Raw genomic sequence first — 13,366 nt, 5'->3', positions numbered from 1 at the left:
GGCTTTTGAAAAAAGTCTTTTACTCTCGCCTTATAGTGCGTAAAATACGGTACTCTGAAAAATGAAAGATGCCATGTCCGTGCCACTCTGCCTACTTCATACTGGCGAGCTCAGTCAGTGGACCCTCTGATGCTTTTTGTGTAAGCGCCCACCACCGCCTTCTTGAGGCGCCCACTGAGCTTCAATAATTCACACAACACAGCGAACTCTGAAGCTGCGGCGCCCTCAACTACAAAGCCAAGGTGCAACCTTAGCGGAGGTCTTTCATGTGCCGCGGAAGGTGCTGTGAGGGGCGGGGGGGGGGGGGGGGGTCTTGGACATCAACCAGGCAATGTCTCGAAAACTTTAAGCCATCTTGCTTATCTTGGGATGCACGAGTTCATCAAATATCTCTCTTGACAACTTTAGCATGGATAAAACATTAAAGACTTGATGGTATTCCTGGGAGAACACCAAAGCTGTCCGCCTTTGAAATTTGTTATGACGAACAAAGAAGGACACACAACGCGGTGCTTTGCTGCTTCAGAGCCTGGACAGCTGGTTGTCATCAATGGACAAATGGATTCCTAATTTTATCAAGATTTATCAAATAAGAACTTTATGCCATCTGGGCGATGGTGACAAAAACTGTTTATGTCGTGTCCTGTGCAGGTTTGTTCGACTTTAATGAAATGTGTGGTTTTATTTCAAGATACTGAAGAATTGATCGTATTTTTATAGGAATTTTATAAGCCGCAAATGTACATTTTCATTTTTTTTTTAATCCTCCTCTCTCGTTTGTCAATGTTTTATCATGTATTTGTTATCAATTTTAAGTATTTGGGGGCTTTTTTAAGGCTCTCTTTTGTGTTTATTAGTATTTAATACAAAATAAGCACGCATTGATCATTTATAAAGGCGATTTTTGGTAGTACAGTCATACCTCGAGATACGAGCTTAATTTGTTCTAGGACTGAGCTCGTATGTCGATTTACTCGTAACTCAAATGAACGTTTCCCATAGAAATGAACTAAAAACAAATTAATTCGTTCCAACCCTCTGAAAAACACGAAAAACAGGATTTTAAATATTTTATTTGTTGATATTCGCCATCTATTATAACAAAGTAACAAATAACTAGTGGTTTACTAGTACGAAAATATGTTTAATAGTACGAAAATGTGTTTAATAGTACGAAAATGTGTTCAATAGTACGAAAATGTGTTCAATAGTAGGAAAAAGTGTTTAATAGTACGAAAATGTGTTTAATAGTACAGAAATGTGTTTAATAGTACAGAAATGTGTTTAATAGTACAGAAATGTGTTTTATAGTACGAAAATGTGTTTAATAGTACGAAAATGTGTTTAATAGTACAGAAATGTGTTTAATAGTACAGAAATGTGTTTTATAGTACGAAAATGTGTTTAATAGTACGAAAATGTGTTTAATAGTACAGAAATGTGTTTAATAGTACAGAAATGTGTTTAATAGTACAGAAATGTGTTTAATAGTACGAAAATGTGTTTAATAGTACGAAAATGTGTTTGATAGTACGAAAATGTGTTTAATAGTACGGAAATGTGTTTAATAGTACGGAAATGTGTTTAATAGTACGAAAATGTGTTTAATAGTACGAAAATTAGACTTTTTGCACGGCAACACTCTGAAAAACACCAAAAACAGGATTCTAAATATTTTATTTGTTCATATTCGCCATCTATTATACTTAAGTAACAAATAACTAGTGGTTTAATAGTACGGAAATGTGTATAATAGTACGAAAATGTGTGTAATAGTACGGAAATGTGTTTAATAGTACTAAAATTAGACTTTTTGCACGGCAACACGTTTGTAACATAACATAAACAAATTGAAATGAACTTGGATTACGATGCAGACGCACTCAAAAATAAGTTTAATCTAACTTTACACTAAACTTCATTCTAATTTTGGTTTAAATTATACCTTTCTTCTCCCGGGTTGGCTCTATTGGCCCCGCCTCCACCCTGACTTTCAGATACAACCTATCGAGGGTTGTTTGTTTGTATTCCCTTCAAAATATTCCGAAAATGATGCACACAGATGTCCTCACAATAGGATAACGCACGACCACTTGCCAACGAGAATTAGTATATACTCCTCTCGTATTAGCGAAAAGCTCCGCCATTCACACTGACTAAAGGGGAAAAAAAACACTGAAAAAAATGCAACAGGAGGGAGTTGTGGGAAGAGAGACAGTGGCCATGATGTTCTTATGAGCAGCATCTCGCGTCCACTGTCTTCTCGTATATCAAAATTTGTCTTGCATCTCAAGATAAATATTTGCCCAAAATTTTACTCATATCTCAAATTGCTCATATGTCGGGGCACTTGTATGTCGAGGTATTACTGTATATCATAGACTGGAACAAATCAGAGCAGTCACATGAAAAATCTAAATTATAAAGCGCCGTAAGTAGAGCAAAATGCATCGAGGCTAATTTTAAATACAGTTAAGCGAGGGAGTGAAATCACCATTCATCTCGTCTCCTTGTGCAGGTGGCGTGTTATCTAACCTCTTGACACCTCCCCTTCCATTTCAACCAAGAAATCGCTTCTGCTTCTGTAGAAACGCTTCATTCTCGACGAAATTATCGCGCCGGGTTGGTTTTGGAACCTCGCCTGACAACGTGAGCGTTCGTCCCGTTTGCGACACCTCTTCAATCTGTTCTCCAACGTGTTGAAGGTTTAGTGTGAAGAGGTGGCGTAACAGGAAATGAAAAAAAAAATGTCAAGACAGCAAGCTTATCTCCACTGTCCAGGACACCTAAGGCATCCTTTTTTTTGCTTCTCATCAACGCGCAGGTGTCCAATACGCGTCGGCTTCGGCGCCTTTCACGTCGTGTGGGGCTCGCAATCATGAATACTAATGGCGCCCGGTGAAAGACTCGGCCTGTGACTTGACTCTAAAGGAGACGCTTCGATGTCCGCAATCAAACAAACTGCAGCCGGTAGATAAAGCGGTGATGTCCAGAAATGGCGGCTTGTAAACCAGTGAGCGAGTATTTTTGATTGGTGTTACCGTATTTTCTCGCATATAAGCCTTGTTTGTAACTAAAAAAATGATGATTGAATCAAGGGTACGGCTTATATGCGCACAAATGAGAAAATAAGCGGCAATGTCCAGAAACGGCAGCTTGTAAACTAGTGAGTGAGTATTTTTGATTGGAGTTACCATATTTTCTCGCATATAAGCCTTATTTGTAACAAAAAAATGATGATTGAATCAAGGGTACGGCTTATATGCGCACAAATTGGAAAAAAGCAGCGATGTCCAGAAATGGCGGCTTGTAAACTAGTGAGCGAGTATTTTGATTGGAGTTACCGTATTTTCTCGCATATAAGCCTTATTAGTAACTAAAAAAAAGATGATTGGATCAATGGTATGGCTTATATGCGCACAAATGAGAAAAAAAAGTGGTGATGTCCAAAAACGGCAGCTTGTAAACTAGTGATTGAGTATTTTTGATTGGAGCTACCGTATTTTCTCGCATAGAAGCCTTGTTTGTAACTAAAAAAATGATGATTGAATCAAGGGTACGGCTTATATGCGCACAAATGAGAAAGAAAGCGGTGATGTCCAGAAATGTTGGCTTGTAAACTAGTGATCGAGTATTTTTGATTGGAGTTCCGCGACAGTTACCGTATTTTCTCGCATATAAGCCTTGTTTGTAACTAAAAAAATGATGATTGAATCAAGGGTACGGCTTATATGCGCACAAATTAGAAAATAAGTGGCAATGTCCAGAAATGGCGGCTTGTAAACCAGTGAGCGAGTATTTTCGATTGGAAAGATTTTCCCTTCAAAGTAACAACCCTATTAAAACCATGACCATGCAGTTAAAACATTCTGAATCAGGGGCGTCTTATACAAGAGAAATCGCAAAATCCAACGATTTTAAGGGTGCGGCTTATACGCGGAGGCGGTCAATTTACGAGAAAATATGATATTCCGGAGTAAAATGCAGAAGCAGGCAGCAGCTGACGTATTTAGTATTCATACGTGGTCACGCTAAACAAACCGTGCGACGCGGAGATTGCAAGTCGAACCACTTCGTTCCAATGCGGCGGGCCGGGACGCGGAAATCAATGCCTTAAATGGAAGACAAATAAATCCCGAGCAATAAAGGAGAAAAAAAAAAAACCCAATTAAAACGGAAGAAAACCGAGGCCGCTAAAAGCACAACAGTGACATAATCGTAGCATCCGGAAAACCGTTTGATCTAATTGGTGTGAATCCAACGTGAAAAGACATTTTTTTCTGCAATTACCTTGAGAGCATGGCGACACATTGGCGTGATTATGGCGGCCAGCCTGTAATTAACAGCAACACCGTGGAAAGCAAATATAGAAACCACGACGTCATCTCGCCGAATCTAATCGCAGGTTTATGCGGAGATTATAGATCCAGTTTACGGACATCAGATTGTCCCTGTGCGTTTAAAAACGTGGACCCAAACAAAACATGGCGGTTGGAAAGTCATGTGTTAAATGGGCTCTTATCTTCAAATCAAAGCATAGCGGAGTCGGTAAACAACCCGGATTTGCATCTACGAGAGGAAGTACGAAAATAAATTCCCCATAAGAGCCAACAAAGCTGAAAATAAACACCCGTTCGAGACCGTTGTCGATGTGGGCGTCCACTCGTCACCAGGCACGAATGCCGCAGTTCAGTGGTCAAGACTCTTCAATTAGCTGTAATCGGCCATGGGTGAGGCACTCTAAATAAACTACACAGCTAGCAGCTCAGCTAACCCCTTACTGTATTTTCAAAATTGCCTTAAAATCGTTGATTTTTACGATTTCTTTAGTATAAGTCGCCCCCTGATTTACAACTTTCACCTCCATATTCATGGTTTTAATAGGAGTACAAATTTGGATTTTTTGTCTAATACCGTATTTTCTCGCATATAAGCCGCATCCGCATATAAGCCGCCTCCGCGTATAAGCCGCACCCTTAAAATTGCCTTAAAATCGTTGAATTTTTACAATTTCTATCGTATAAGTTGCCCCCTGATTCACAATTGTCTCCTCCATATTCATGGTTTTAATATGGAGTACAAATTTGGAATTTTTGTCTAATACTGTATTTTCTCACAGCCGCCTCTGCGTATAAGCCATATTCTCAAAATTGCCTTAAAATCGTTGATTTTTACGATTTCTTTAGTATAAGTCGCACCCTGATTTACAACTGTCAACTCCATATTCATGGTTTTAATAGGAGTACAAATTTGGATTTTTTGTCTAATACCGTATTTTCTCGCATATAAGCCGCACCCTTAAAATTGCCTTAAAATCGTTGAATTTTTACAATTTCTCTCGTATAAGTCGCCCCCTGATTCACAATTTTCTCCTCCATATTCATGGTTTTAATATGGAGTACACGTTTGGAATTTTTGTCTAATACCGTATTTTCTCACAGCCACCTCTGCGTATAAGCCATATTCTTAAAATTGCCTTAAAATGATTGATTTCTACGATTTCTGTTGTTTAAGACGCCACCTGATTCACAATTGTCAACTCCATATTCATGGTTTTAATAGGGAGTACAAATTTTGAATTTTTGTCTAATACCATATTTTCTCGAATATAAGCCGCTTCTGCTTAGGTCGTTAAAATTGCTTTAAAATTGTTGAATTTTACGATTTCTCTCATATAAGTGCCCCCCCTGATTCATAATTTTCACCTCCATATTCATGGTTTTAATAGGAGTACAAATTTGGAATTTATGTCTACTACTGTATTTTCTTGCATATAAGCCTCCCCCGCGTATAAGCCGTACCCATAAAATATGAGCTTAAGGCATTCCAAAGCCAAGCTTGTGTCAATTTACTCGTATCTAAAATCAATTTTCCCATATAAAATAACGACCATATTTTCTCACATATTAGCCGCCTCCGCGTATAAGCTGTATATTCATGGTTTTAATAGGGAGTAGAAATTTGGAATTTTTGTCTAATACCGTATTTTCTCACATATTAGCCGCCTCCACATATAAGCCACACCCTCAAAATGGCCTTAAAATCGTTGAATTTTCCAATTTCTCTCGTATAAGCCGTCTTCTGATTCACAATTTTCACCTCCATTTTCATGGTTTTAATAGGGAGTAAAAATATGTTACTTTGAAGGGAAAATCTTAAGAAAAATCATATTTCTGAGATACTGTATGAATGACCTAACCCATAAGCCGCCTCCGTGTATAAGTTGTTAAAATGGCCTTAAAATCGTTGAATTTGTACGATTTCTCGCGTATAAGCCGCCCCATGATTCACAATTTTCACCTCCATATTCATGGATTTAATAGGGAGTAAAAATTTGGAATTTTTGTCTAATACCGTATTTTCTCACATATTAGCCGCCTCCACGTATAAGCCACACCCTCAAAATGGCCTTAAATCGTTGAATTTTCCAATTTCTCTCGTATAAGCCGTCTTCTGATTCACAATTTTCACCTCCATTTTCATGGTTTTAATAGGGAGTAAAAGTATGTTACTTTGAAGGGAAAATCTTAAGAAAAATCATATTTCTGAGATACTGTATGAATGACCTAACCCATAAGCCGCCTCCGTGTATAAGTTGTTAAAATTGCCTTAAAATCGTTGAATTTTACGATTCATCTCATAAGTCGCCCCCCTGATTTATAATTTTCACCTCCATATTCATGGTTTTAACGAGTACAAATTTAGAATTTTTGTCTGCTACCGTGTTTTCTCACGTATAAGCCGTAAACTTAAAATTGCCTTAAAATTGTTGAATTTTTACAATTTCTCGCATTATAAGCCGCCCCATGATTCACAATTTTCAACTCCATATTCATGGTTTTAATAGGGAGTACACATTTTGATTTTTCGTCTCATACCGTATTTTCTCGCATATAAGCCGCCTCCGCGTATAAGCCGTATTCCTAAAACTGCCTTAAAATCGTTAAATTTTAAGATTTCTCTCGTATAAAACGCCCCCGATTCACAATTTTCACCTCCATATTCATGGTTTTAATAGGGAGTACAAATGTGTATTTTTTAAGGGAAAATTTTAATAAAAATCATTGCATGTTGTATTTCTGAGATACTGTATGAATCGAAAAGATTGTCTGCTAGATTGGACATTCCAAAATGTGTTGCCTGCAAGTGGACGAATTAAAAAAGGAAGTCACGTGAGCAGTACAACCAGGAAGTGTAGTAAATAGTGGTCAGGTTTGTCATCCCTAGGTAAGATGGCGGCGCCCTGAGCGAGCAATGACAGGCAAGTGATTTTTTTTCATGTTTTATGCAAGATACTGATTATTTTTCTTCTTAAATTTCATTCTCATAATATTTATTTAGCGTTTTAACGGTTCTATTTTGAAATAAATGACCGTATCGGCCGCATTGGCATTTCGTTTTGTCACCTTGCAGTTTTGTGGATGTCAAGTCTAATTTGTGCGCATATAAGCCGCACCCTCCATTCACTCATCATTTTTTGGAGTTACTATGCGAGAAAATACGGTACCACGTAGAAACGCGATGGCAAATTTCACCTGGAAATAAACAGAAAGCTGACAATCCCGATAAGAAATTGACATGTCATCGAATAAGCCTTCTAATAGGGAAAGAGGTCTTCTCGCCGCCACACATCGGGTGCGGAGATAGTATTTTTATGTTAATTACGCGCATTGAAATAGCGAAGATCAGGACACGAGCGGAGCAATCCAATTACACAAGGCAGTCAAAGAAGAATGCTGACAGGTGAGGCTTCCGCTTTTACACCCACTTGCGCAACGTTCCGCTGTCAAGTAGGACTCATTGGTGTGCAATGTCACACGGTTGCAAGACTGGGGGAGATTAGGATAACCATAAATCGGATGCGGCAGTGGGAAATGGAAGATAGCTTGACCTCAAGGGGCTCCGCCATGCTTCTCGGGAAAACTGACACCAAATGCGTCTGGACAGGAAGCCAGGTAGGGAAAGAGTTTCATGATAAAAGCTGTCATTTTTCCAAGTATTTGCTCTAGGTGAAGGGTGTCAGACTCGGGTTGGTTCGCGGGCCGCTTTAACGTCAACTTGATTTCATGTGGGCCGGACCATTTTAGATATAATATTTAGATTTTTTAAAATAAATTGATTAAAAGAACTGGATTAAAAGCCCTGAATATTCATTTTTTTATAGATCTAAAACAATGTTTATTTTAGCTTTTTTAAAATATATTTTTATATTTTACAAAAGGATTTTTGAACTAAAAACACAGAAAAAATGGATTAAAAAATTACAATTATTGATTTAAAAGGGGGAAAATCAGGAAATTTAACATACATCTATACTCTTCATTTTAATTTGATCCTAAAAGAGCTTTAAAGTCAACTTGATTTCACGTGGGCCGGAAAATTTTAGATATAATGTTTAGAATTTTTTTTAATAAATTGATTAAAAGAACTGGATTAAAAGCCCTAAATATTCAGTTTTTTATAGATCTAAAACAATGTTTATTTTAGCTTTTTTTATATATTTTTAGATTTTACAAAAATGATTTTTGAATTAAAAACAGAAAAAAAAATATTGAAAAATTACAATTATTGATTTAAAAGGGGGAAAATCAGGAAATGTAATATACATCTATACTCTTCATTTTAATTTGATCCTAAAACAGAAAGTCGGCACTCATGATTTACTTTCCCGGGCCACACAAAATGATGCGGTGGGCCAGATTTGGCCCCCGGGCCACCACTTTGACACATGTGCTCAACTTGCAAAAAAATTGTAAATAGAGCTGCATTTTATATGTAAACTTTCTCTAAATGTTCCACGCCCTTAAGAAAAGACTAAAAAACTCTTTAAAAATGAATTTTGTACGAAATATGTGAGAAACACGCGAAAATGAGGGAAAATGATTTCTTAATGTACTAAAATGAACAATGAATACCAACAAAAATGTGCATTAGGCAGTTAGAGTTAACTCACAGTTAGGGTGGGGGTGTCTTTGTTTTTTATATCCCTATAAGTAGGATTCCATTCATACCGCTTATAAAAATGAATAACAAGCATGAAAAACATGTTTTGTGAGGAGGAAGCCAAGTTTCATCCGCACTAGTCATTTTAAATAAAGAACAAAACTGGAAGATAAAAAACAAGAGAGATTGTCAAGCAAGACGCAAAGCTCCCGCGACAATTTCAAAATAAAACAATGCATAGAAGAAATGTATTGAGGTTTTGCCGGATTCCGTAACTTGGTTCTTGTGTTCCTATAGAGTGGAACCTTGACATACGAGTGACCCGACATGCGAGCAATTTGAGATATGAGTAAAATTTCGGGCAAATATTTATCTTGAGATACGAGACAAATTTTGATATACGAGAAGACAGTGGACGCGAGATGCTGCTCATAAGAACATCATGGACACTGTCTCTCTCCCCACAACTCCCTCCTGTTGCATTTTTTCAGTGTTTTTTTTCCCATTCATTTGTGTGCATCATTTTCTGAATATTTTGAAGGGAAGACAAAAGCACACAATCATCGATAGATTGCATTTGAAAGTCAGGGTGGAGGCGGGGCAAAAAGAGCCAACCCGGGAGAAGAAAGGTATCAAAATGTCAAACTAAATTAGAATTAAGTTTAGTGTAAGGTTAGATTGAATTTATTTTTGAGTTTGTCTGCATCAAAATCAGGTTCATTTAAATTTGTTTATATTATGGTACGAGTGTGTTGTCCGTCTCTCTCTCCCCCCCTTCGCAATCCGTATAATTTTAGTACTATTAAATGACATGTGTCAAAGTGGCGGCCCGCGGGCCAAATCTGGCCCACCGCATCATTTTGTGTGGCCCGGGAAAGTAAATCATGAGTGCCGACTTTCTGTTTTAGGATCAAATTAAAATGAAGAGTATAAATATATATTAAATTTCCTGATTCTCCCCCTTTTAAATCAATAATTCTAATTTTTCTATCCATTTTTTCTGTGTTTTTAGTTCAAAAATCATTTTGTAAAATCTAAAAATATATTTAAAAAAAGCTAAAATAAACATTGTTTTAGATCTATAAAAAAACAGAATATTCAGGGCTTTTAATCCAGTTCTTTTAATATATTTATTAACAAATCTAAATATTATATCTAAAATGGTCCGACCCACATGAAATCAAATTGACGTTAAAGCGGCTCACGAACCAACCCGAGTCAGACACTTTTAGTAATTAGTATTTTAGTAATATTAAACCACTAGTTATGGGTTACTTTGTTAATAGATGGGGAATTAGAAGAAATAAAACATTTTTTCCAATCCAATATCCTCTTTTTGTTGTTTTTTCAGAGGGTTGGAACGATTTTTTATTTTTTTTTCATTCCTATGGGAAACGTTCGTTTGAGTTACGAGAAAATCGACATACGAGCTCAGTCCCGGAACGAATTAAGCTCTTATCTCGAGGTACCACTGTATTGGAAAATCAATTGGCATGGCAAAAGGTTTCATAACCTTGAAAATGTCTAAGTAGAAGCATTTCTAAGTAGAGGCAACACACTAGATTCATAAATCGAATTTCATTCTAGCACTCCTTAGTGCGGAAACTTTAACCACACACACTTGACCTGTTCACACAGGAACAAAACAGAAACGTAGCAGTGCCAATGAGGTTACCCTCCCTTCAAAAAAAAACCCCAAAACAAAGATCAATAGATGGATGAAGCAATTGCCGGGGTCTTATGTACTCAATTCCGAACTCATCGCCTCCATACATCAAGCCACTGAAGGCAATTGACTCCACCTGACCCACTAAATCCACAAAATCCAAAGTCCCGCCCAGGCTTTGGAGTCTCACTGCATAAAGTGGGTAAAAGAACCAACGGGATGGTCTTACCGTGGCCCCCACGAGTCAGAAAGGGCATCCGGTTGATGGCAATGGGCACGGTGCCGTGTTTGTTGTGGAAGTGGTGGACGTGGTGGGTGGTACTAAGGGAAGACGACACCCGGGCGGCAACGGCCGGGCACGGGAAGACCAGCAGGGCGAGCGAGAGCACCAGCCTGAGCAGGAACGCCGGACTGGCCCAGGCTGCGGGTGGGGCCGCCCCGGGCCTGGGTACCACCAAAAACCCCGCGTCCAACTCCACTTCCATCTCCGTGGGGGCGGGGCCCGAGAGGAATAGGACGCCCTTCCCTCGTAGACGACACGTACAAGGACCGAACATCTCAAAGGAACCCGAGAGCCGACATCTCCTGCTTTTCGGAGCCTCGGCGACGAGGGAAATTTAAAAAAAGGACATTTTCTGGGATTTGAAAAGATCCTGGATGAGAAAAATCCAATGAAAAATTCATTTCCTGGATCGGGGATCGATATCCAAACGTCGTATTCCCACTATTATTTTTTTTAACCTAAATAAAATCCAACAGTTCTCTGGTTTCTCCTTCCCACAACTTTTGCAGCAGATCAAACCCAAACGAATCCAGATGCCGGTATTAAAATCCCAGGTGAATCTCAATTATACACAAAAAAAAAAACTCAATACCTCCGTGCGCTGTCCTGTAACCCAGTAAAAAAATAACCCCAAAAACAATCTCAAAACCGGAGCATTCGGAAACACCGATCAGCAATCAAGTCCCAACAATCGTCCAATCCCGACGCTCTGTCCTTCGACTTGCTGAGACAATAATTCCAACGCGACCCCCCCTTTTTGTTCCTCCAAAAACCGGGCTAGTGTTTGTCTCCCAGTTCGACTGCCGCAACTGCTGCATTTGCTGTGAAATTCATGCTAATCGAATCAAAAGCTGCAGCGGGCGAAAGCTCCGCTTCCTTTCCCTGCCTGCGCACTTTGCCGTCTCCCGTTTTTTTTTTTTTCCCAAGCTCCTCCGGTCAGAAAAAAAAAAAAAATGCCTCCCCCCCACACACCCCCTCGAAACCCCTCCCCCGATGGCTGAAATGCAGGCTCCACGGCGCAGAGCGGGGCGAGAAAGAGCGGAAGGTAGACGGGGGAGGGGGTGGGTTTGCAAGGTGAACACACACTCAGCCTTTGACAAAAAAATAAATAAAAACAGACGATGGCTGTCAGGCTTACGCGACGACGTGTGTGTGTGTGAGAAAGAGAGAAACGATGCGATCGAGTGTAACGAATCGGAACGAAATAGGAAAATGGGAGGCGCCCTTTCATTAACACGTACGCAAGCGAGGCAAAAAAGTAAGGACGACTACATTCTGCATCCGAAACGTATCAGAAATTCGGAATTTTTGTCTAAAACCGTATTTTTTCGCATATAAGTCGCACCCTTAAAATGGTTGAATTTGACATTTTCTCTCGTTAAAGATGCCCCCTGATTCATAATTTTCACCCCATATTCACCAAGCTCGTCTCAATTTACTCGTATCTAAAATCAATTTTTCCCATATAAAATATCTACAATTTTTTCTCGCATATTAGCCGCCTCCCTGTATAAGCCGCACCCTTAAAATTGCTTTAAAATGGTTAAATTTTACATTTTCTCTCGTTTAAGACGCCCCCGATTCATAATTTTCACCCGCATATTCACCAAACTCGTGTGTCAATTTACTCGTATCTAAAAATCAATTTTTCCCATATAAAATATCTACCATTTATTCTCGCATATTAGCCGCCTCCGCGTATAAGCCGCACCCTTAAAATTGCCTTAAAAACATTGATTTTTAAATTTTCTCTCGTTAAAGACGCCCCCGATTCATAATTTTCACCCCCATATTCACAAAGCACGTGTGTCAATTTACTTGTATCTAAAATCAATTTTTCCCATATAAAATATCTACCATTTTTTCTCGCATATTAGCCACCTCCGTGTATAAGCCGCACCCTTAAAATTGCTTTAAAATGGTTGAATTTGACATTTTCTCTCGTTTAAGACGCCCCCTGATTCAGAATTTTCACCCCCATATTCACCAAGCTCGTGTGTCAACTTACTCGTATTTATAATCAATTTTTCCCATATAAAATATCTACCATTTATTCTCGCATATTAGCCGCCTCCGTGTATAAGCCGCACCCTTAAAATTGCTTTAAAAATGTTGAATTTTACATTTTCCCTCGTTTAAGACGCCCCCTGATTCATAATTTTCACCCGCATATTCACCAAGCTCGTGTGTCAATTTACTCGTATCTAAAAATCAATTTTCCCCATATAAAATATCTACCATTTTTTCTCGCATATTAGCCGCCTCCATGTATAAGCCGCACCCTTAAAATCGTTGAATTTGACATTTTCTCTCGTTTAAGACGCCCCCTGATTCTTAATTTTCACCCCCATATTCACCAAGCTCGTGTGTCAATTTACTCATATCTAAAATCTAATTTTCCCATTTTATCTGTTTATCTTTTCTCGATTTTGAAATAAATGAGCATAATGGCCGCAATTTATGGCGTTTCGTGC

General features: G+C 38.6%; 1 protein-coding gene across 13 annotated transcripts in view; it reads right to left on the bottom strand.

The window, feature by feature from the left end:
* Positions 1-13,366, bottom strand: part of nrxn2b (neurexin 2b) — a 390,097-nt gene that overhangs the window by 116,520 nt on the left and 260,211 nt on the right. For 2 of the 13 annotated variants that reach the window (XM_077589553.1, XM_077589554.1), the window contains exon 1: positions 10,839-11,807. The exons of the other annotated variants lie outside the window; for them this stretch is intronic. In XM_077589553.1, the coding sequence (XP_077445679.1) occupies positions 10,839-11,166 (328 nt within the window). In that variant the 5' untranslated portion in view covers positions 11,167-11,807. Of the gene's footprint in view, positions 1-10,838; positions 11,808-13,366 lie in introns of those variants that run through there. 13 annotated transcript variants of the gene reach the window in all.

Source organism: Stigmatopora argus, chromosome 20 (genome assembly GCF_051989625.1).
Source record: "Stigmatopora argus isolate UIUO_Sarg chromosome 20, RoL_Sarg_1.0, whole genome shotgun sequence".
NCBI classification, from domain to species: Eukaryota; Metazoa; Chordata; class Actinopteri; order Syngnathiformes; family Syngnathidae; genus Stigmatopora; species Stigmatopora argus.
The sequence above is the reverse complement of the archived record's forward strand: the minus strand, read 5'-3'. Positions and strand labels throughout refer to the sequence as shown.